The sequence below is a fragment of the Leishmania braziliensis genome, chromosome 9, assembly GCF_000002845.2.
Source record: "Leishmania braziliensis MHOM/BR/75/M2904 complete genome, chromosome 9".
Lineage (NCBI taxonomy): Eukaryota > Euglenozoa > Kinetoplastea > Trypanosomatida > Trypanosomatidae > Leishmania > Leishmania braziliensis.
Genome location: NC_009301.2, coordinates 515,191 through 534,470, shown reverse-complemented (window position 1 = coordinate 534,470; position 19,280 = coordinate 515,191). Strand labels below are relative to the sequence as shown.

Here is a 19,280-nt window from a genome sequence, read left to right as displayed (position 1 = left end):
CGTAGCGCAGCAGAAATAAGCGGAATGCGACCGTATGTGTGTGCTTGTGGACTGGTTTGTGGTGGATGGAAATGGTGGGAGAAAATCTACCCAGATATATCGAGCATGTGAGGGAAGATTTAGCAAACGCTATCACAGCACATCACTTGATTATAAATATCAGCGGAGCGATGCCCAGTTGTGGGGATCTTGGGAGAGACACGGAAGGGGTGTACCGCCACGTACAGCAGGCGCCTCATAGAGACTTGCGGTGAGGACCATATCGACTTATCCCCCTTCTTAGTGTGTCGCGCTGACATTTTTTGTGTCCGGCCGCGCCAGTGGTGCGGTGCTGCGCAAGACATCCCACACACAAAAAGGAAAAAAATGCACTTCGTCTGTTTATATGGCTGTACATTCCTCGCTTGAGCAAGTGCAGGTACGCCCGTGCTTTCGTGCGTGTTTGTGCGCATGTTTTAGCGAGCACCGGCGCGCACTGGATCACGTTCTTGCCTCGCCACATCCCCGACACACGCACCGACAAGCTCTGTACAACAGTCGAACACACCCTGTTGAGGCATCCGCTTCCAAAGAGAGGATGATGGAGAGAAGAGATGGAGAGGGACTTGGATGTGACCGATTGCTAGGCGAGGTACCCCCTCTAGCCCTTTCCTCATGACTGGGTCTCCTCCACCTCCCCGGAGTATCACGTGAGCGTCGCTCTCAGAGTTACGCTTTGTGCTCCCCAATTTGCAAGTTACCGTGGCATTGCCGGCAGCGCAATCCGTGAGGACTGTGGGGACGCATAGATTATGCCACGACTACCGCTTTACTTGCATCTGGCTCTTTCCTCTTTTTTATCTCCCTCTCCTCCTCTCCTCTTCGGTGACGAACACGCACACGGGCGTGCACAAGCACATGCCGCATTGTGTCATGTTGGCTCGGAATCACGCGCAGGATATTCCTCAGATCTTTTCCTGTGACTACTAATCCTACCCTTGTGCCCCATCGCTGTTTCTTGACAAAAGAACCGCTCCTTGCGCGTTTTGGGATGCAGCGTCTGACTTACGCCGCTATGAAGGCGTTGGTGGCGAAGAAGCAGTCGGGTGATCGCCATATGTGCATATTGGATGTCCGCAGCGCCGATGAGGTGGCGGGAGGCGCTATTGCGGCCTCCGTCAACATTCCTCTCGATCAGCTGGAGTCCGCTCTTCAGCTGACAGCCGACGAGTTCAAGGAGAAGTACAAGGCACCCAAGCCGGAGACATCTGACCACGTTGTGACTTACTGCCTTCGCGGCATGCGTGCGGAGAGTGCAGCCGCCTTGCTTCGTTCCAGCGGCTTCACAAACGTTGATGTGTATCCCGGCAGCTGGACAGAGTGGTCAGAGAAAGAAAAGAGCGCAGCATAGCCAAGCTGGCGCTTCACTGCTCCTTCGCCGCCCATCAGCCGCCGTGACTAGGAGCGGTTACCATAGCTGAGCTTAATACACCCACTAACAGATTCTCCACAGCAGCTCCACACGCTGTGCACCAAAACACGCGGAGTTCCAGTAGGTGATACTATGATGGAAAGAGGAATATCGTGTTTTACTGGGCTCTCCATTTCAGCAGCAGCGCTGTTTGCTGCTCAATTGGCTATTTTTTCATTATCGCTGCCGCTTCAGTTTTCCGTCTCCCTCTTTAGTGCGATGTTGACTTAGCCGAAGGTAGCAGATACCCAAGGATTGTTGCCATGTGGGGAAAACATCCATAATCCGAACTGTGTGGTGTCATTCATGGTGCTGTTCACTGATGTACCGAGGCTAGAAAGGGGACTTTTGTGGGTGTGTGGGTAGACGTCACCCTCCTTCCAATCTCTAGACAGCGCATCGACCGCAAAGTCGCCTCGACTGCGGCCCCGCTGGTATGGAGCGCGTTGTGATGTGATCAAACAGGGATGAAAAGCTCTGGTGAATCCGCTTCCCTGGTGGGTTGCGGTCGATGCACGGTGGAGCACTCATTGAATCTGTCGTTTCCTTTTCTCCCTCGTGTGCTGTACCTCTCATCACTTCGTTGTCCCACCTCTCGCTCTGCTTGTTACACCTTCTGTTCTTCCGTTGTGCGTGCATACGCTTGATATGTGACCGTGCATTTTTGGCATCGCCTCTCCCGCCTTCAGCGGCGGCGATCCATGGCGGCAGGCGAATCAACGCTCTTTTTTTTTTGCCGGTGCCTCCCATCTCCCTTGCCTCATCCTCTGGTGCGCCTCTTCTTCGCTGCTGCGTTCTCTGCAGCCGAGGGCAAGCACTCGGGTAGCTGTGAGTCCACAGTCGTCTCTTTACCATCGTTGCTGTTCATGCCAGGGAGTTTTACACTGACGAGCGATGCTTAGAGGAACGAGGTATCTATGCCGGTACTTCACTATCGATCAGGTGGCGAACATTGTAAAAGCGAAGCAGAGTTGTAGTGATGCCGTGCGCAACATCCAACTCATCGACGTTCGATCGACAGCCGAAGTGGCGGCGACGGGGATGATTCCTTCTGCAATCAATGTTCCACTACCGGTTCTGTCAGACGCTCTCAGCCCTGAGAGCATAATTGAGGATGATGAGTTCGAGTTCTTCTTCGGTGGTCCTCGCCCCGTGCAAGGGGTGACTCAGCTTGTGCTATACTGCGCACACGGCGTCCGCTCTGCTATCGCCTGCGAGGTCGCAGAGGAGCTTGGCTTTGAAAACGCCGGCAATTTCTCCGGCAGCTGGGCTCAGTGGTACCACGCATACGGCACCCCCAGTACCTCTGCGGCTCCACCAGAATCTTCACCAACCCCACTCCAGTAAAAGAGCTTGAAGGGCTGCTGCTCTAGCTGCCGTGGGCGGGATCACTCTACGCTGCTGCGCTTACGGTGGCTACAAACACCTCTCGCTCTCTCGTTGCCTCTCAGCTGGACTGCACTTTCTGAAGAGAAAGTAGCCAATGTAACGACATTTTGCCTGTTGCGAATGCGATGTTTCCACTCCGTGGGATACTGAAGAGGGGGTGGCCTACGCCTTCCCACTGTATACCAACGCAGCACCGTGCGCCCACGCTGCTTGCCAGCACTCCGGCATGCATGCATGGCGTAGCATGTGCTCCTGCGCATGCTCACTTCATATTTTTTGTGTTCATCTCGGCTGGCCCCCTTTGTGCCGCTCCTTCGTGACGCGCTAAATCTGCGTGGTCTTCATTCTTCCTCGTCCTCCCTCTCCTCGCCACTCTCCTTCTTCTTTCCACCTTGAGAACGCATCTCATCATTGCAACGGAGGCAACCGAAATTGCACCCTTTTCCTCGCAACGTGCTCTGTACGTACACGTGTCTCTGCGCTGGTGCGCGTGCATCTGCAGCACATTGGTAGAGAAGAATTGTTGCTCCCTCTCCTTTCGTACAGAGCTTCCATCTCCCCAATTATCTGTGCTCCACATGATAAGGCTGTTTCGCTTGACAACTCACCCACTCCTGCTTCTTCGCGATGTCGCTGCCGGACTTTACACACCCCTTCAACGTGTATGAGGCCCAGGCGGTGGTGCGCGCGCTCGAGGCCGGGAGGACGAGCGGGGTGTATCTGCTAGATGTGCGTGAGGAGTTCGAAGTGAAAGCGGTGCCGCCGCTTCCACATGCCCTGGTGATTCACTTTCGAGACCTCCATACTGCCATGCGGATGTGGGCATCATCTTTTCAGAGCAAGTACGGCGTGCGTAAGCCACGCAAGAAAGACCGCATTCTTGTGTACGCGTTAAACCAGCAGCGGGCCGCATCTGGCGCTTCCTACCTAGTGGAGCGTGGGTACAAGTCCGCTGTCTTCCTGAACGCCAAGATCTCAGAATACCTTGACTCGACCCAGAACGAACTGGATGAGGATCTTTAGCACTGGTGCCTCAGTCGTTTTTCTCACTGATGAGCTGCGCCTGCTCCTGCAGTGAGCGTCGCGAGGCGGGGGTAGTTTTACTGCGATTAGAGGAGCGGAAGGCTCGTGCGTGCGGTAGCCCCTCGCCTCTTCTCTCCAACTCACACTTCGAACTGCCTCGCTCTCACACATGTATGAGACAATCGCGATGCTGAGTGGCGCTACCGCCGCTCTTCGGATCTGTCGTCGCATTCACCTTCCCCTAAGTGCTCTCCCTTGCGTCTTTTCTTCCTTCGCTCGTGTCCTGATTGGTGGCGCACCTGCTGCAGGCGGTGTCCCTCCAGCTGAGACAGCGAAGAACAAAGGAATACGACACGAAACTGCCCGACGCAGAGCTCCTAGTTGCGCTCTGTGCAAGTTTGTGTGCAGTAGAACATGATGCTACTCCTGGTGTTCAGCGCTGCCAGCTCTTTGCTTTCTCTTTCAATAAACTCCCTGGGGCCGTGTCGTCATGTTTACTACTTGTCCTCCGTCTCTCGCATTCCCTTTACTCCCCACCCGTCACGTGTCATTTTACCACGACCGATTTGCCACTCATCAACGCGTCTTGACCGTACGAAACACGTAGCGCAGGTGACAGTGGCTGGTGAGTGTTGGCGTGCGTTTGCGCGACTACCCCGTTGCCTTCTTTTTCGTCAGACAGTCGAGGAAAGGGCCTCCGCGGCGCTTTTGTCTCTGTTGGCTGCTGCAGCGCTCATCTCCTTTGTTGAGGCACTGCCGCCTACGGCAACAAGCATACACTCATACGTATTCCATAGTCACCCGCTGCTGATTCTGCCGCGCTGCTGTCCTACTGCCACCCTTCGTTCACAGGATAATAAAGACGAAGAGCAATCGTACGCGAGAGGGTCAAGCAACGTGCTTTACTATCCCGCCGGTTGCCATCATGCAGGGCGTCGCTCGGTGGCGTGTGCGTCTCTTTAATCGTGCACGTCAGCCTCTGTTTGGTGCCTCCTTATCCTCGGCGTGTAGGCACTGCGCAACAGTGCCGACAGAGGACGATGTACGCAAGGCATACAAGATACTTGGGGTTCACACCTCGGCCACCTTGACCGATGTGAAGAAGCGCTACGGCGACCTCGCCAAGGAGCATCATCCGGATGTGTCGAACACCTCTGCAGACTCTAGCACAAGCCGCATGACGGACATTAACAACGCTTACAACACGGTGAAGCAATTTCATCAGGCGGGCAGGCAACTCTTCGAGGCTACGCGCGCGTCAAGCGCCCGTGGGACCCCCAACTCCTCCTCTTCCTCCTACTACACAACGCGGGACACAGCATACCAGCCCTGGTATGAGGACATGGATCCACTTCTGTACGAGCTCATGTGGGAGGAGATGCGGCGGCAAAACGAGGAGGACTGCTTTTCCAGAAACATGCACACAGAGAGGGCTTACCGCCCCAACGGCCAATGGCAACCGCCGCACTGTAGTCCCTCGGCAAGACCGCGGCAGTCGTCCGGAAACGGTGACGGTAGGCAGTCACATGGTGGAAAGAGGTGCTCGTCTTCGACGACCTGGCCTGAGGAACAGGTGAAGGCAATGGTGAACATGTACCAAGATGGCAAAAGCTTTGAGTTCATTGCCAATGCCCTCGGCAAAGAGAGTGCAGCGGCGGTGGTGGAGGAATTCAACCGGTGGAGCAGCGACAATCAGCCACAGCGGCGCAAAGGGGGGAAGCCGTACAATGCAAAGCGGCACCGCTCCCATGGGAGACAGGGGTCCTTCTACTACACCGAGTCGCCGGATGAGGTGCCCTTTGAACTGTATGAGATGATGGAGGAGGAGCCGTACTACGATGACTCTGCTGAAGAAGCTGGGAACCCGTTTGGGTACTACCAGGGCGATGGGGAGGAGTACGACGTGCCGTACGGCAACGCAACTCCGTTCTACGGCGTGCATCAGATGAACGGGGGTTCTGCACCATATCGGCACTTTGAAGGGGGTGGGAGTCGCATATACAACTCGTCACGGAAGGCTTCGTACAGGCCGATGCGTGACCCCCGCGGCGGTGTTCCTAACAAAAACAAGCGCTACAATGCTGCTTCGAGTAGTAAGGGAAGTGGCGGTGGCTTTCAGTCAGGCCACGGGAAGGGTCACAGCAGCAGTGGAGGCAGAAAATAAGCGTGCTCCGCCACTGCACCCCTCCTCTATGGGTTTCTGCACTTTTCTTGTTTTTGTTTTCGCCACGGACACTCGTTTGAGACGCTGTGCTCAGCGGGCACTGCACTTCCAATAGCCCTGTGCCTCCCACTTCTCCTCTAACTCTCTGCGTAGGGAGAAAATCGTCTGTGCCTCCGCCTCTCTCCCTCTCCCGACTGTGTCGTTGCTGTCTGGGGTTGCTGTCATCATCGACGATCCGGCAGCTTAATCGCAGATTTCCTCCTGCGCGCGCTGTAGTGTGGTTTCAGGGCCCGAAGACGAAAGGGCGGCACCCTTAAAAACGTTAAGAGCTAGCTTGCGTGTTGCAGCTGAAACACTGCCATGTGTGTTAGCATGTTCCTGCGCACACGTGCGTCTCCCTCTGTGCAGGTGTTTGGGATTGCTGTCCGGCGAATTCTCGCTGCACGTCGTGAAAGGGGGGAGAGAGGACGGCAGGGCGCACGTGCAACCCCGGCGTGACGGCCACGTCATTTTGGGGGTGTCTTCTCTCTCCGGGGAGCTTTGTCGGTGCATCGCCGAGTGTCCGCCGCTTACTTCTCTTGCTTGACAGTTACGCCTCATCTGTCTCCTAGTCCCTCGTATCCATGTAGGTGGAGTCACATTGTTGTAAAGACAGCGATTGAGGTGCGTGTAATGGAGGGTGACCTGCGCGTGGGCAGTCTCCATATGTCTCGCTCATCAGTTCTAGAAACCCCTCGCGCTTCCTATGTTTCAATGTTCCTCTCATTTCACTCGCTCAGGTTGCGCAGCGCAGCCTACAGTGGCCCGACCTCTACTTCACCCATTCCCACCTACCCGTTTATGCGCATTCATCAGCGTTGCTTTCCTCGCTTAATTACGTGTTTGTGGGTGCAGGGGCGCTAGTGCTCTACGCCCGCGTTGGACAGTGACACGCCTTTGTTTGGTTTCTTTCCTTGTGCACCCACCCCTGCATATGACTCCGCAGCGCTTATCTTATTAACTCCATCAGTCCACCACACGCACAAAACGTCGCGCCTTTTTCTTCTCCTGTTTGCGACTGACTCATTGGCCTGTGCTTTGCTCGTCTGCCCTTGTCTGATCTCTTTTCGTCTCTCGTTTGGTCTGCGGACGCTTGCCGGTCATGGGCGCTGAGTGCGGAAGTCGCCGTGTCGTCGAAACCCGAAATGTGGTGATCCTGTCGTTTCGCTGGAGCTAAGGGTGTCTCCTCATCGTTTTGTTTCCGTGACAGCACCCGCCTAGTGGATCCTGTGGCAGTCAGCAATCTAGGCAAATGGGGGAGGAATTCATGTGGGAATGCATCCGGCGCTGGCTCTTGTGTGTGTACTGCTGCTGGATCTGCGCCTCGTCGTGCTGGTCGTGACTTGGGGTCCTTCTCTCGTACCCCCTCGACGTGCATAATGGTTTACGCGGAGGGAAGCGAGGAGGTCAGTCGCGGCGGCCGCACCGGCGCCATCGTGGCCTTGTCGAGTAGATAATGGAAGGATATACAAGACATCGTGGTTGGCTATATCGAGAGGAGAAAGGGACTCTCTGCCTCGCCTGAGACGTGCTGGAGGAAACTGTGGGAAGATGGCAGGTGGTAGAAGAGCGAGAAAATATATTTTTTCCTCCTTCTCTCACCTGCGCTTCTCTCTCCATGTGCAGTACGTCGCTCAATGCGAACGAAACGCACTTCTTGTTGTTTCTGGTCAGCAACCCTGTTTGCAGGTATGGCTGAAATCCATGAAGATGTACCTGCAGGGACTCCCTGCCACCTCCTGACTATGTGGACGTGGCATTTCTATTTTTCAACCCTGCAGTGGGCCTGTGCTTCAGTAGAATGGAAACGCTTTCCTCCGCTCAACCCACCTCTCTCTCTCTCTTCACCTTATTCTCCTCTATCTCTGCTGCTCCCTGTGGCCCCTCGTTTCTGTGCGCTGTCTACCTTCGCTGGTGGGTATCAGTGGCTGCAACTTGTCACCGAAGTTGCCACATCGGCTTTGCCGCTCTGTTGGGCAGACCGAAAGGTCCGCTACCTCCCGCCCTCCGCCCACCCCAGTCACCGGCGCGCTTTCCAGCGGTCATTATTAGTGCCATCGCAAGGAACTCACGCCCTCCCAGCACAGCGCAAAGCAGCCGCAGTCTAACCCGCTGCACAGAGACACCTTACGAGACCGTCTGTTCAAAACGTCCCGTGTGTGTGCGCGCGGTAAATCGACGAAACTGTGTGCACATCATGCAGTGGGTACCCCTCTTTGCAACCGGTGCCGCGTTGGCCCATCAAACCGGCGTCTTTGCAGTGGAAAGCCTTAAGGCGATCTACGACCCGACGAATGCAGATGCCGTCGCCGCTGTCGGCGAGCTCAGCTCGCTCAACTCGCTGGAAAATATGAAGAACTGCATGATGGCTGACCAGCGGGGCCGCAGCATTTTGAAGCACCAACCTGTCGTGGGGGATGAGGTGCTTGAGTTCAGTCGAGGTCTCGCACCATCCACCTTCGGCTTCCGGTATGCCGCCTACATGGACCGTAACCACTTCCTGCCCAGTGGGCGGGCGGCCGTGAAGCACATTGCTGACCCGACCTTGGCGTATGTAATGATGCGACACAGGCAGTGCCACGATTTTTTGCACGTCATTACCGGCTGTGGCCGCTCGGTAGAGGAAGAGCTGGCGGTGAAGGTCTTTGAGTGGAAGCACACAGGCTTGCCTCTCGGGTTGCTTTCGCTGCTTGGTGGCGCGTCACGGCTGTCAGCAACGCAGTTGGCACACATGCGACTCTTTTGGGAGTGGGCTTCTCACAACGCACCGTGCTCCCGCCATGACAAGCCCGCCGTGCCCATGTATCTCAATGTGCCGTGGGAGGACATGCTCGCCAAGGAGTACGATGAAGTAGCGGCGTATACCGGTATTACGCCGCTGCCTGTATTCCTTAAGAAACACCAGAAGCAGTGAACGGCGCGCGTTGCTCTTTCTGGCGCGGAGGTGATTGGAATAAAAATGGTGGCGGGGAAGACCCGCGATATGTTGAAGGCCGCCGCTGCTCTTGCCTCTTCCCTCCCCCCCCCCCTACTCACGCCCTTGCTCTTGTGTTGCTCCTGTTCGACCGCGTCTTTTATCTCTCTTCTGCCGCGCGCTCGCCTTAAGTTGGATGCGGAACTGCAACAATAGGATTTTCTGTGCAGGTGTGGGCGTGTATGTCAATCACAAGCGAATTCCTTTTCTTCTTCTTGGCGACTCCTGCACATTAGAAGGTGGGGGTGGGCAAACAACTGATACGAACTCCCCGTGTGAAAGAGTCGCCCTTTGGCATGGACGACAAGACGGCTTCGTCCTGCCATAAACCCCTCATGGTGCCTTGAGCGGGATCGCCCTGCGAGGTATGACGCCTCCTCTTCCTTCTCCCTTCACTCCTACGCTAAACTTGTCTCCTCTCTGCATGATAAGGTGTCCACCATATCTGTCTCTCGCTCTCTTCAGCCACCACTCCTAAAGCAGGGACGTGCAAACACCCGCATACTCGTTTACAGAGGGGCCCTCCTTCATTCAATTTTGCTTCTCCTCGCCTCTCTCTCTCTCTGGCTTGCATTCTTTGCTGCTTTTGTGTTCTTGTCTAGCTCGAATGCCGGTGGACTACTCCAAGAAGTTGGACGCGCTCCGGGAGCTGTACGAGCGGGTGCAGCAGAAAGACGCGAACATCGCGGAGGAGGCGTACGCCGCGGCCGGCGTGAAGAACAAAGCCCGCCTGAAGGATATCGAGAAGGAGATCAGCGCCACTAAAAAGAAGGTCTCGCACGAGGTCAAGAAGGTTACGGACGAGGAAATCGAGAGGGAGTACGAGGCGATGGCCAAGGAGCACAAAATGACGATAGAGGAGTTCAAGGAGACCGTATTGGGCAAGGAGCGCCAGCCCGGCGTTGGTAGCGAATTCTCTGAGCGCCACACTGCCCTGCGGAGGGAGCGGGCGGAGCAGCGTGATCTAAAGGAGATGCGCCGCCAGGTTGAGCGCGGTGACTTCGACATGGCGGTCGACTACGTTTAACACGCGCGGACGCTGTGGTTGGCAAAGTCGTCGCCGCCATCGCTTCTGTTACTTTTTGTTTTTTTTGTTGCACCTCGCATGATCTCCCTCCTCCGCCCCGGCCCAATGCGCAGGTGCGTGGGTTTCTTCGCTTTGTGTCATGTCCGCATGCCATTGCGGCGCGTGTCTCCTCTGTTGCATGCGCTCCCTCTTCTCTCCCACAGAGGGACAGTCAGCATTCAGCATCTGTGCGCGTGTACATGCATGTGGCTCCGTGTTGTTTCTCCTCTGTGATCACGTCTAGTGATGCTGTCCTTCTTCTTTTATGTTTGCATTATCACCTAACTGAACACTTCAGCATGCCCGTTTGCCTCCACTTTCTTCCACGTGACTTCACTGGACATGAGCTCGTGAGGTTTGTATAGGTGCGGGTGTGCAGCCCGGTGCGTAGGTTGGCTCTCGCAATGCGTTTCTTAGCCTTTCCTCCATGAAGTAACTACTAATTCAGATTCTACACTGAAGCAGCCCTGCGACCCTGGCGGCGACTGGAATTTGAGGATTGCAGTCTGTCGAGGGGAGTACCAGGCCATGTGGTCGTATGCGGCAGCGTGTCTTCACGGCCGGTGTCTGTCGGATGTGATGCACACACGCATCCATGTGCGAAAGCGAATACTACGCTGCCGCGCCATGCCACCTGAGGAGACTCCCTATTTTCAGTGTTCACTTTCCTTCACCGCCCTTCAGGAGCCTTCGGTAGCGCCCATATCATCCTATTACCAATGCAGCTCTTCATGTGGCCCCAACTGCGTTGTCCTCTCTCGCTCTGCACCCTCAGCCTCTCTTTCTCCATTTACTCCCGGTTTGAGTCGTAAAGTCAATGAGGCTGGTCCATCCCTGCAGAAACGAGCTCTGCAAGCGACACCACGGAGTTTGTGTGCTTGCCATCTGTGACCCTCGTGCTGCTTCTCATCCGCTTGGCGCCTGCAGACGCGCTCGGCCTCCTCCTCCCCGACGCTCTCTCCTTCTTATTTAGAACTGAATCGTTTATGCAGAGGCGTCGTCGTCGCCGTCTGCCAGTGTTACTCGCCGACGCACTTATTCCGTTGTGTTTCTACGCCCGCGGCGTCTCTTTAAGTGCCGCTTCACTTTGTGACCGATTCCCTTCGTAAGAGATGCTGTCGCTGAGTACGCCCTACCGCGGCACCGCTTGGCTTTCACAGTGCATGCACGACGTCAAGCTCACAAAGCTGCAGCAAACAGTTCGGCCCTACTCAAACAGCACGCCAGCCGCCGACGCACAGCCAGTTCGCACCATTGTTGCCACCTCCCGCATCCACCGTGGTGAGCACCTCGGCACTGTTAAGCACGACTGCGTCATGACTGGGGAACGCGCCTCACAGCTGCTGCGGCGAGTGTGTCGTGGAGAACGGTCGCACCCGGGTGCGACCGCGGCGACGAACCTCCAGTCGCTTGCCGTGCAGTGCTTTGACGATGTCGTCAGTCGCCTCTCCACCCTCCCCTCGGGAACCTCGGCACCGCCTCACATGCTGCTCTCTCGTGACGCACTACTCATTACCGTGGCCTTGTATCTTTCACGCAGCCCGCTGAACGCTGGCGTCCTTCCTGTCGAAAATCCGCTTCGTACGTGGATGGATGCACTGCCGCGCCGACCCCCACCAATGGGCGTACTGCTGCGCCGTAGCTTCCTCAGCCGCGATGATGTCGAGCCGCTCCCTCGTCGACTGCGACTTGGGCGGCACACAAAAGCAGTCGCGCCTGGTGAAGATGTGGCGGCGGCCTCGACAGAGCTCATGGTACAGGCGGTGGAGCGGGGTGAATTGGAACTCGCTGACCTGCGCCGACCAGAGGTGGAGACGGCCCTCACGCCTACAGTGCTCACCAACTATTTTAAGGGACGCATGTCAGCCCTGACGCAGCGGCAGCACGAGTCGCAGCGTGCGCGCGGCGGTGTGGCAGAAGCTGAGGAGGGCGCTCTCCACCTTTTCATGACGTGGGAGCGGCAGCTGCAGACACACTTTGTGAACGCCTTACTCCCAGTACTGCTGCTTCCATCCTCCGTGTTGGCCGCGCCCAACTTGGTGACCCTGCAAGACTCTGCTGCGTGGCTGGATGAAGAGAGCGCCCTACGTTGGGCGCACTTTATGACTCGCTCCCGTGTGGTCAACCTGAACTGGCGCCATCCTGGTCCTCCGCAGCTCTCAATCATACCGTTCGTGGACATGCTGAACCACACATGTCGTGCGAATGCTAACGTTGTCTACCAACGTGAGGATGATGGCAGCGTCTCGGTCACGGCCTCGCGCACTATTGAGGCGGGAGAGGAGCTCGTACTGCGGTACAATCATATAGGTCAGCGCGGGTGCTTGTTTGGTGATCAGCCCCGGCCATCGGAGTCTACCGCTGAGGACAAGAGCGCTCAGTTTTCTGGCAAGGCGGCTGCCGTGGCTGACGAAGTGCATCGCATTGAGAAGCGCCAGTATCGGGAGCTGTATGCCTGCGACGAGGATGAAGAGGCCGCGCTGGAGACGGGCCACACTCCCTCCACGAACACCACACCTAGCGCCCGCGGAGGTGGGCGCAACACCGCGTCACCAACAGCTGTCGGACACTGGGAGATGGAGCAGGAGGTGCAGTGGCTTTGGCGCTTTGGTTTTTTGCGCAGCAACGAAGAGAAGAATCGCGAGGCGGCACTGCTATGGAGTCGCGGTCTCCGCAACCGAATCGCACATCTGACAGACGTCCGGCGCAAAGGGCGCCCTGGTGAGTTCGTGGTGGGGGTGCCGGAAGGACTCCAGCAGCTGCGCGAACAGCGCGCGCAGCTAGAGCGAGATCGCTACAACAATAATAGGGTCTTCCCTCCGCAGCAGCTGTGAGCATGCGAGCCTGATGGAGCCTCCTTCCGTGGGTATTGGCGCGTGCCCGTGCGGTCACGTGTGATGTTACACGTGTGAGCTCGTCTTCACAGGACGTAGGCTCTATTATTGTCCCGCGTCTCTCCACACTTCCGAAGAGAAGAGGGCATACCGCGATCTAATGCGTCTGTAATGGGGTTTCTCGCTGTGTTGATTTATTTCGGGCCTAGTGGATGGCTCATAGCGTCACTGTGCACCCAGCAAGGGGGCTCTCTTCGGCCCTACCCAATAGACAGGGCGCATGTTAGCGAGCACACTGAGACCGGACAGGATTTGTGCGCGCGCTTCTACACCTTACTCTGCCAACACACCCTTGCCTAGTTCGCTTTTCCGCTATTTTCTCACGCAGGCTTCTCAACCACGTCACGGAAAGGGTTCCGCCATGCGGATGGCCAGCGGTACATCGACGATGTGCATATCCGCTTCTGATGTAGCTCAGCGTATTTTGTCGTGCGCCTCTGCTAGGGACGTCCTGGGCCTTTCACAGTCGGGGCCTTTGTCGCACACAAGCCCATACAAAGTGCTTTTCATGCTCTGGCCCTTCGAACTCACCCCGACAAGGCGGCCGGACCCGTCTTCGCCTCGGAGGCACCGATCATTTCCGCGGCTTTTGCGATGCTGGTGGTGGTGCGTGACCGCCTCCTGTAGCAGCTTCTACAGTGGAATGAAGTATGGGAAAGCGTAGTGGTGCTCTCGCTTTCATCGGGCACAGATAGTGTGGCGGTTTTTACCGCTCCCCACCACCGCAGTGATGATGGCTTAACGTCTTCTAGAGGGAACAGCAAGTGTGGGGCACGTCTCTGCCCGCTGCACTCACTGCCTGCGGTGCAAGGCTTGCCCCCGGAGCCGTCGCTCTTGGATTCAACATGCCAAACGTATGGGTGTCTGCGAGCACTGCCGCAAGAGGACGTAGAGGCACAAGAGCGCGTGTGCTTTTGTTGCCGAACTAAGCCACGTAAGTGCTCCACCTTTGGATGCCGACGTTTGGTCCAGGGAGCGGTGCGCTGCTCAGAGCACGGAGAGTAGCGCTTGACCCATGCGTATTGCCTCCTCCTACACGAGCTGCGGGTACTGGAAAGAGAGCGATCATAGTTGAGGTGTTCACCCCTTCTGAGTTTCTCCCACCCACCCGGCCCACTCCGCCTACATCCAAACACATAACGAAAGAAAGCGGTGTGCGTGTGCTCTCAACGACTTCCTGTCGCCCCTTCCTCCCTCCTGCACCTCCTGCGCTTATCAATGCCTGTCGCTTGCAGCGCTTTTCAGCTAGCCCAGCACTCAGGCTCTTTGGTTGTGCTCCCTCGCCGGCCGCATCGTTCTCTGACGAGCAACCCCTGCCCCCTCGATTCCCCACCTTTTTCCACGCTCACTTTCAGTGCACTCGCACTGACAGAAAAAGAGAGCAGATGGATGCTCACTTTGTGTCGACTGCAAATCCTATCTTCGCGTGTCGCTCACTGCCACCACGGCTAGCAAAGCTCTGCGACCTGCCGCACTCGCAGCGAAGAGCCTTGCCTCACTCCCCCTTCTCCTTCCATCATCTCCCCTGCCAGCGTTTCTCTTCCCTGCAGGCAAATGCAGCGGCGACGTATTAGGCACCACTTGCGCTTTGTGGATCGCTATATCGTCTTCGCGGTGTTTGGCGTCGTGGCGTACATCCTCGTAATCAATCTCGTTGCCGAGTGTCTTGCCATCGGCATAAGGGATCGCACCAAGACGGCGGTGTCATCAAGGGAGGCAAGTCGTGTAAGTGGCGTGGTCCCCGATGAGGTCTTCTGGCCGCACCGCTGGCCAGTTGCCCCTATCGCTGAGGTGCACATCATAAAGGAAGCTATGGAGTACGTCACTCAGTCGCTTACCAAGGCGATTCCTTTCACAATGCACTTACCCGAGGCACAGCTTGCTGTGTGGGACCTCATGTTGCTTACCGGTGTCCGCACTGACTTGACCCCAGCTGTAAAGGACCTCAAGGCGGTGGCTAAAGCGGCGCTGAGCACCTCGACCGGTGCTGCGTCCTCTGAGACATTTGTCGCCGTGCGTGAGGCACTCGAGAGTGCCGCAGTGGTGTGGTCGATGAAGGGAAAGACCGCTGAGGCGGACGAGGTGCGGAAGGTGTTGATGGATATAGCTGCAGTACCAACGCCGGCAGGGACTGCAGATACTACCTCGTGGTCAGCGTTTGCCCGCGAGGTGTGGAGTCGTGTCACGGCCGGCGGTGCCTCGTCCACCCCTGACGGCATCTTGGAGACATACAACACTTTGCGGAACGCCAGTCAGTCATACTGGCATCCTGGCGAACAGGCTGCAGCAGTGCCGCCGTTGTATAACTCGAAGCTTCTCCCGTTGCGGGCCGGCACTTACGACGCGGTAGTGCCTTTGGCGCGCCTCTTTCTGCAGTTGTGGGTGTTGGGTGGACAGCGGAAGGCAGACCAGCGTCTTGTGGAGACATACGACGCGGCTGTTGCGTCGATTCTACGGGATTTGCTCTACACACGCACCGTCACCGCGGAGGCACAGGCAGTCAACTTCACGTTTGTAGGCTCTCGAGCAGAGCTGCTCGTGCCGGTAGCCACGCCACGCATGTGCGCACTGGGAGGAGTGCTCGCTCAAGGCGTCCGCTACGGCGCCCATCGCTACCCGGCGCGCCCATCCACTGCGCAGTACAGCGAAAATGATGTCCTGCAAGCTGCTGAAGCGTTGACCACATCGTGCTTCCAGCTGTATGCCAACCCAGCCGGCCACAAGCTGCGCAGTGCCGTCTACGTCACCGACTCTGGCCGTGTGCCAGGCTACACACATGCCGGCAACGGCGGAGGTACTGCGTCGCTGCGGTCCTCCTACTGCGACATCCCCGCTGTGCTCCTCGAGTCTTTCTATGAACTGTACCAGACAACGCATGATCCCATGTACGGTCTGTGGGCAATACTCGTGATGCGGCAAGACACGTCTGACCATTGTGGATTACGCAAGACGGATGTTACTTCTGCCACTCTGTGGCGGCGCCATATTCGCGAGCTGCGTAGCTTCTGGCTCCTGTTCCACCACATGGAGTGCCTTGTGTACCGCCGCTCGCGAGGATCGAGGGCCATGTGCGAGCTGGCCACCACCACAATGGTGTCGCCTGTCACTGGGCACATCGTGCCAGTGCCATACATGTCAGCAACGTCGTAGCGCTGTCACACGTCGTGGCCGAGATGAAACCGTGCGAAACTCTGCTGTGGAAAGTTGTTTTCGACCTCAGGAGAGACGGGTGCACACAACTGCAAGCAGCCCGCCGCTGTCACCTTTTCCTTGTGTTGTTTTACTTCTCCGACGGGTAACCTCTTGCAGCTGACGTCGTACACATGTGCTCTCACTGGCTAACGCAGCCGTGAGGGCGGATGGCAGCGAACAATACTGCAGCGCAGAAGCGTGCGGAAGCGAAGAGAAAAAGCGCCGCTCAATCTGCGTGTCAAGGGGGTGTAGATGTGTGGAGCCCTCTGCGCGGCACGGCACGGCGTGACCACTAGGGAGGCGCCTCTCTAACCCCTGACGTGTGTATCTTGCTTTGCTGCCCCGGATACTCCGCTCAGAAATGACCGCCACCACTCTTTCCTCTACTAGTGCTCTCTCCACCCCCTCTCCGGCTTGTCTTGTACCTGTCCCCAACCTCTCGCTCGTGTGTGTGTGTGTGTGTGTGTGTGTGTGTGTGTGTCTTTGCATGACTGAATTGCGCGCTGTACCGCTGTGCAGCTCATCTTCTACTTGTCGCTCTGACCTACGCAGACCGCGACGCAGAATCGGAAAGTGACTCTGAGGGAAGGGGGAGAGGCACCTGCACTCCGCCGCCCCCACCCCCTCACACGCCCCCTCTCCCTCCCCCTCCTTTTCTTCGATTTCTGCAGCCGCTACATACGCGACGCGCCATACGACCGCCTCTCTGCTTCGTCTAGCACACGCGCAATCGCGCACGAGGCATGGGCTTTTTCAAGCGTACAATTTCACTCGACTCCATTGGTGTGGTCTACGATGAGCTCGACCTGCGGTCCTCCAATGGGGCAGCGGCGCACGGCGTGACGAGAGAAGTGTTGGAACACCGTGTCTTCACCCCGGTGCTGACTCCGCCGTTAAACGTGGCCCGTATCGACGACTTGTTTTCGGAGACGAGCACCACTCCCGACACACACACGCACTCCTCGTCGTATCCGGTTGCCACGTCGACCGCGCATATACATCACTTGCGGGAGGTGTCGGGCGACTTCACCTTCACCGGGCAGCCGAGCGCGGTGGTGCACTTCCGCTCTTGCATCACCGCCAACGACGCGCGCAGTCGATTGCACGCCCAGGCCGGTCGCCGTGGCGGTGATGATGGCGTAAAGACGTCAGAGACGGAGTTGCCGGTGCAAACTGGGCCGTTCTCGGCAGACATCGTGTGTGTCATACTACTCTACGTCGATGCGAGCACACACGCGAACGTTGTACAACTAGGCAGTGTGTGCCGCTTCTGGCGCTTTTATGCGAACTTGGCGCCGCATTGGACGTACTTCCGCTGCAAGGAATGGAGGAAGCAGGCGAACCTACCGCGCTATGTGCGCCGCATTCTCGTCAAGACAAAAATTGTCACACGTGAGGACTACATTCGAGAGCGCCTGAAGGTCGAGGACTACAAAAAGAAGGAAGAGCTCATCAGCACAGCAAAGCACATTCGGTGGTGTGTCGCGACGGCGATCATGGTGGGGGTGATGCTCACAGCGAATTTTGTCGTTGCCTACTTCTTGGGCTTTCTGCGCACGGCGCTCCGCTCTGACGTGAACCTCGGCATTACCACCTTCGTACTTCTCCTTTCTACAACTCTTCTTGAGGTAACCCTCGTCATCTCCCCGCTGGCTGGCAACTCCATCTCAGGCACCAACAAGCACAGCACCATGCGCATCCTCGCATGGGGTCTATTCATGCTCGTCTGCAGCACGGTCCTGGGCACCATCTCAGCCCTTGCTTTCACCCGCGCGCAGGCCTCCAAGCGCGTGTTGGAAGGGCCAACCATCGACTTCACGATGTCAGCGCAGTGCGAGGCATACTCGAGCCAGAACCTGCCAAGCTTTGTGCTGGTGCCGGCCGAGCTGAGCGACCTACGGTGGCGACCCGTCACGCTCGACGAAAGCGAAAAGCAACTAACACCCTACTGTGTGATGAAAAGTGCAGAGGGAGGCGGCAAAACACCCATGTGCTTTGTGCTGATGTACTTTGACGCAAACTACTCCTCAGCGGTGTTCCAAAATGAGTCAGCGCTCCTGGCGGGCAGGGACGTTGGCACTCGCTACGCCGACTCTTTCGATCCCTTCTCTGTCGGAGTGCAGATTAGAGGACTGTGGTGCAACACATCAGGCCACCCGCAGGTAGTGGCGCTGTCGCAGGCCGTGTACTCGAGAGTCAAAGCGAGGCGCGATCAGCTTTACCCCGCCACCGCCGACTGGCTCGACCCGTCGAGGCGGCCGGCGACCTTCACCGCGATTAGCCTGCGGTGCAGCTCCGACATTAACCGCGAAAAGACGGAGAATCCGCCCAAGTCCACCGATGTGTGGTACACCAGCGTAGCGGCATGGAAGTGGAGCTATGTGCCACTGGTGACGCCGCACGAGCAGGTGCGAAGTACCTTCCAGCAGGCGTACGACCACTTCCTCCACTACGCCTTTGTGTGCCACATCATCACTGGTGTCTTGTGGGGCATCATGTTGTTTGCCCAGATGATCTTCAAGACAGCAGCGAGCGTGGTCTTGGGCGTGGCGACGGCAGTGGCGCTGGCGTGCCTGAATCCGCTCACGATGATCCTCTCTGGGGCCCTCTGCGTGAAAGTGAGCGACTCGTACTTTATGTGCGACGCCGGCACTGGCGGCGCGCTCATCGGCGGTGGCGTCGGACTCACGTTTCTGCTCCTGGCGATCTATGTAACAGTGCGGGAGTAAGACAAACTCCCCAGGTAACGCCTGCTCGCCATCAGGGTACCGCTCATTAGCATTTCAGCCTACCGAAGAGCGGCGTGGGATACGGTGGGCCCCTGTGTCTCGGTGCGTAACGCTCCCCAGCCACACCAGAGGCAAGACTAAATGTGGGGCTGTGCAGGAATGGAAGGGTCAAATCACTGTCTCCTTCTCCTCAATTGCCTTGCTGGTAGTGACGCATCTACTTGCTGCTGCGCAGTACTATCGCTGTCCTCGATTTTCCCCGGTTCTCTGCGAATCACTTCCCCGCCTTTCACTGTGCCGAGAGTCTTCGATGGTCCTGAGAAGCTCCACGCAGGTGTCTTCCATAGGAATCCGTGGCGC

The 19,280-nt window shown here is 57.2% G+C and overlaps 9 protein-coding genes across 9 annotated transcripts; all 9 read left to right on the top strand.

Moving 5' to 3' along the window:
- Nucleotides 1-1,030: 1,030 nt before the first annotated feature.
- Nucleotides 1,031-1,390, top strand: LBRM_09_1530 (conserved hypothetical protein; the record flags this gene model as incomplete). Its single annotated transcript, XM_001562715.1, has 1 exon — nt 1,031-1,390. One exon carries the CDS (start codon nt 1,031-1,033, stop codon nt 1,388-1,390), a length of 360 nt encoding a protein of 119 aa, XP_001562765.1.
- A 954-nt stretch (nt 1,391-2,344) lies between these two features.
- Nucleotides 2,345-2,797, top strand: LBRM_09_1520 (conserved hypothetical protein; the record flags this gene model as incomplete). The annotated part of the gene is made up of 1 exon (XM_001562714.1): nt 2,345-2,797. One exon carries the CDS (start codon nt 2,345-2,347, stop codon nt 2,795-2,797), a length of 453 nt encoding a protein of 150 aa, XP_001562764.1.
- Nucleotides 2,798-3,466: 669 nt separating this feature from the next.
- On the top strand, nt 3,467-3,862 carry LBRM_09_1510 (conserved hypothetical protein; the record flags this gene model as incomplete). Its single annotated transcript, XM_001562713.1, has 1 exon — nt 3,467-3,862. The coding sequence occupies one exon, from the start codon at nt 3,467-3,469 to the stop codon at nt 3,860-3,862; it is 396 nt and encodes a 131-aa protein (XP_001562763.1).
- A 925-nt stretch (nt 3,863-4,787) lies between these two features.
- LBRM_09_1500 (conserved hypothetical protein) lies at nt 4,788-6,026 on the top strand (the record flags this gene model as incomplete). Its single annotated transcript, XM_001562712.2, has 1 exon — nt 4,788-6,026. The coding sequence occupies one exon, from the start codon at nt 4,788-4,790 to the stop codon at nt 6,024-6,026; it is 1,239 nt and encodes a 412-aa protein (XP_001562762.2).
- Nucleotides 6,027-8,415: 2,389 nt separating this feature from the next.
- LBRM_09_1490 (putative ubiquinone biosynthesis protein-like protein) lies at nt 8,416-8,979 on the top strand (the record flags this gene model as incomplete). Its single annotated transcript, XM_001562711.1, has 1 exon — nt 8,416-8,979. The coding sequence occupies one exon, from the start codon at nt 8,416-8,418 to the stop codon at nt 8,977-8,979; it is 564 nt and encodes a 187-aa protein (XP_001562761.1).
- Nucleotides 8,980-9,646: 667 nt separating this feature from the next.
- On the top strand, nt 9,647-10,066 carry LBRM_09_1480 (conserved hypothetical protein; the record flags this gene model as incomplete). Its single annotated transcript, XM_001562710.2, has 1 exon — nt 9,647-10,066. The coding sequence occupies one exon, from the start codon at nt 9,647-9,649 to the stop codon at nt 10,064-10,066; it is 420 nt and encodes a 139-aa protein (XP_001562760.2).
- Nucleotides 10,067-11,217: 1,151 nt separating this feature from the next.
- Nucleotides 11,218-12,939, top strand: LBRM_09_1470 (conserved hypothetical protein; the record flags this gene model as incomplete). The annotated part of the gene is made up of 1 exon (XM_001562709.1): nt 11,218-12,939. One exon carries the CDS (start codon nt 11,218-11,220, stop codon nt 12,937-12,939), a length of 1,722 nt encoding a protein of 573 aa, XP_001562759.1.
- Nucleotides 12,940-14,553: 1,614 nt separating this feature from the next.
- LBRM_09_1460 (hypothetical protein, unknown function) lies at nt 14,554-16,149 on the top strand (the record flags this gene model as incomplete). Its single annotated transcript, XM_001562708.1, has 1 exon — nt 14,554-16,149. One exon carries the CDS (start codon nt 14,554-14,556, stop codon nt 16,147-16,149), a length of 1,596 nt encoding a protein of 531 aa, XP_001562758.1.
- A 785-nt stretch (nt 16,150-16,934) lies between these two features.
- LBRM_09_1450 (conserved hypothetical protein) lies at nt 16,935-18,920 on the top strand (the record flags this gene model as incomplete). The annotated part of the gene is made up of 1 exon (XM_001562707.1): nt 16,935-18,920. The coding sequence occupies one exon, from the start codon at nt 16,935-16,937 to the stop codon at nt 18,918-18,920; it is 1,986 nt and encodes a 661-aa protein (XP_001562757.1).
- Between the last annotated feature and the right edge of the window lie 360 nt (nt 18,921-19,280).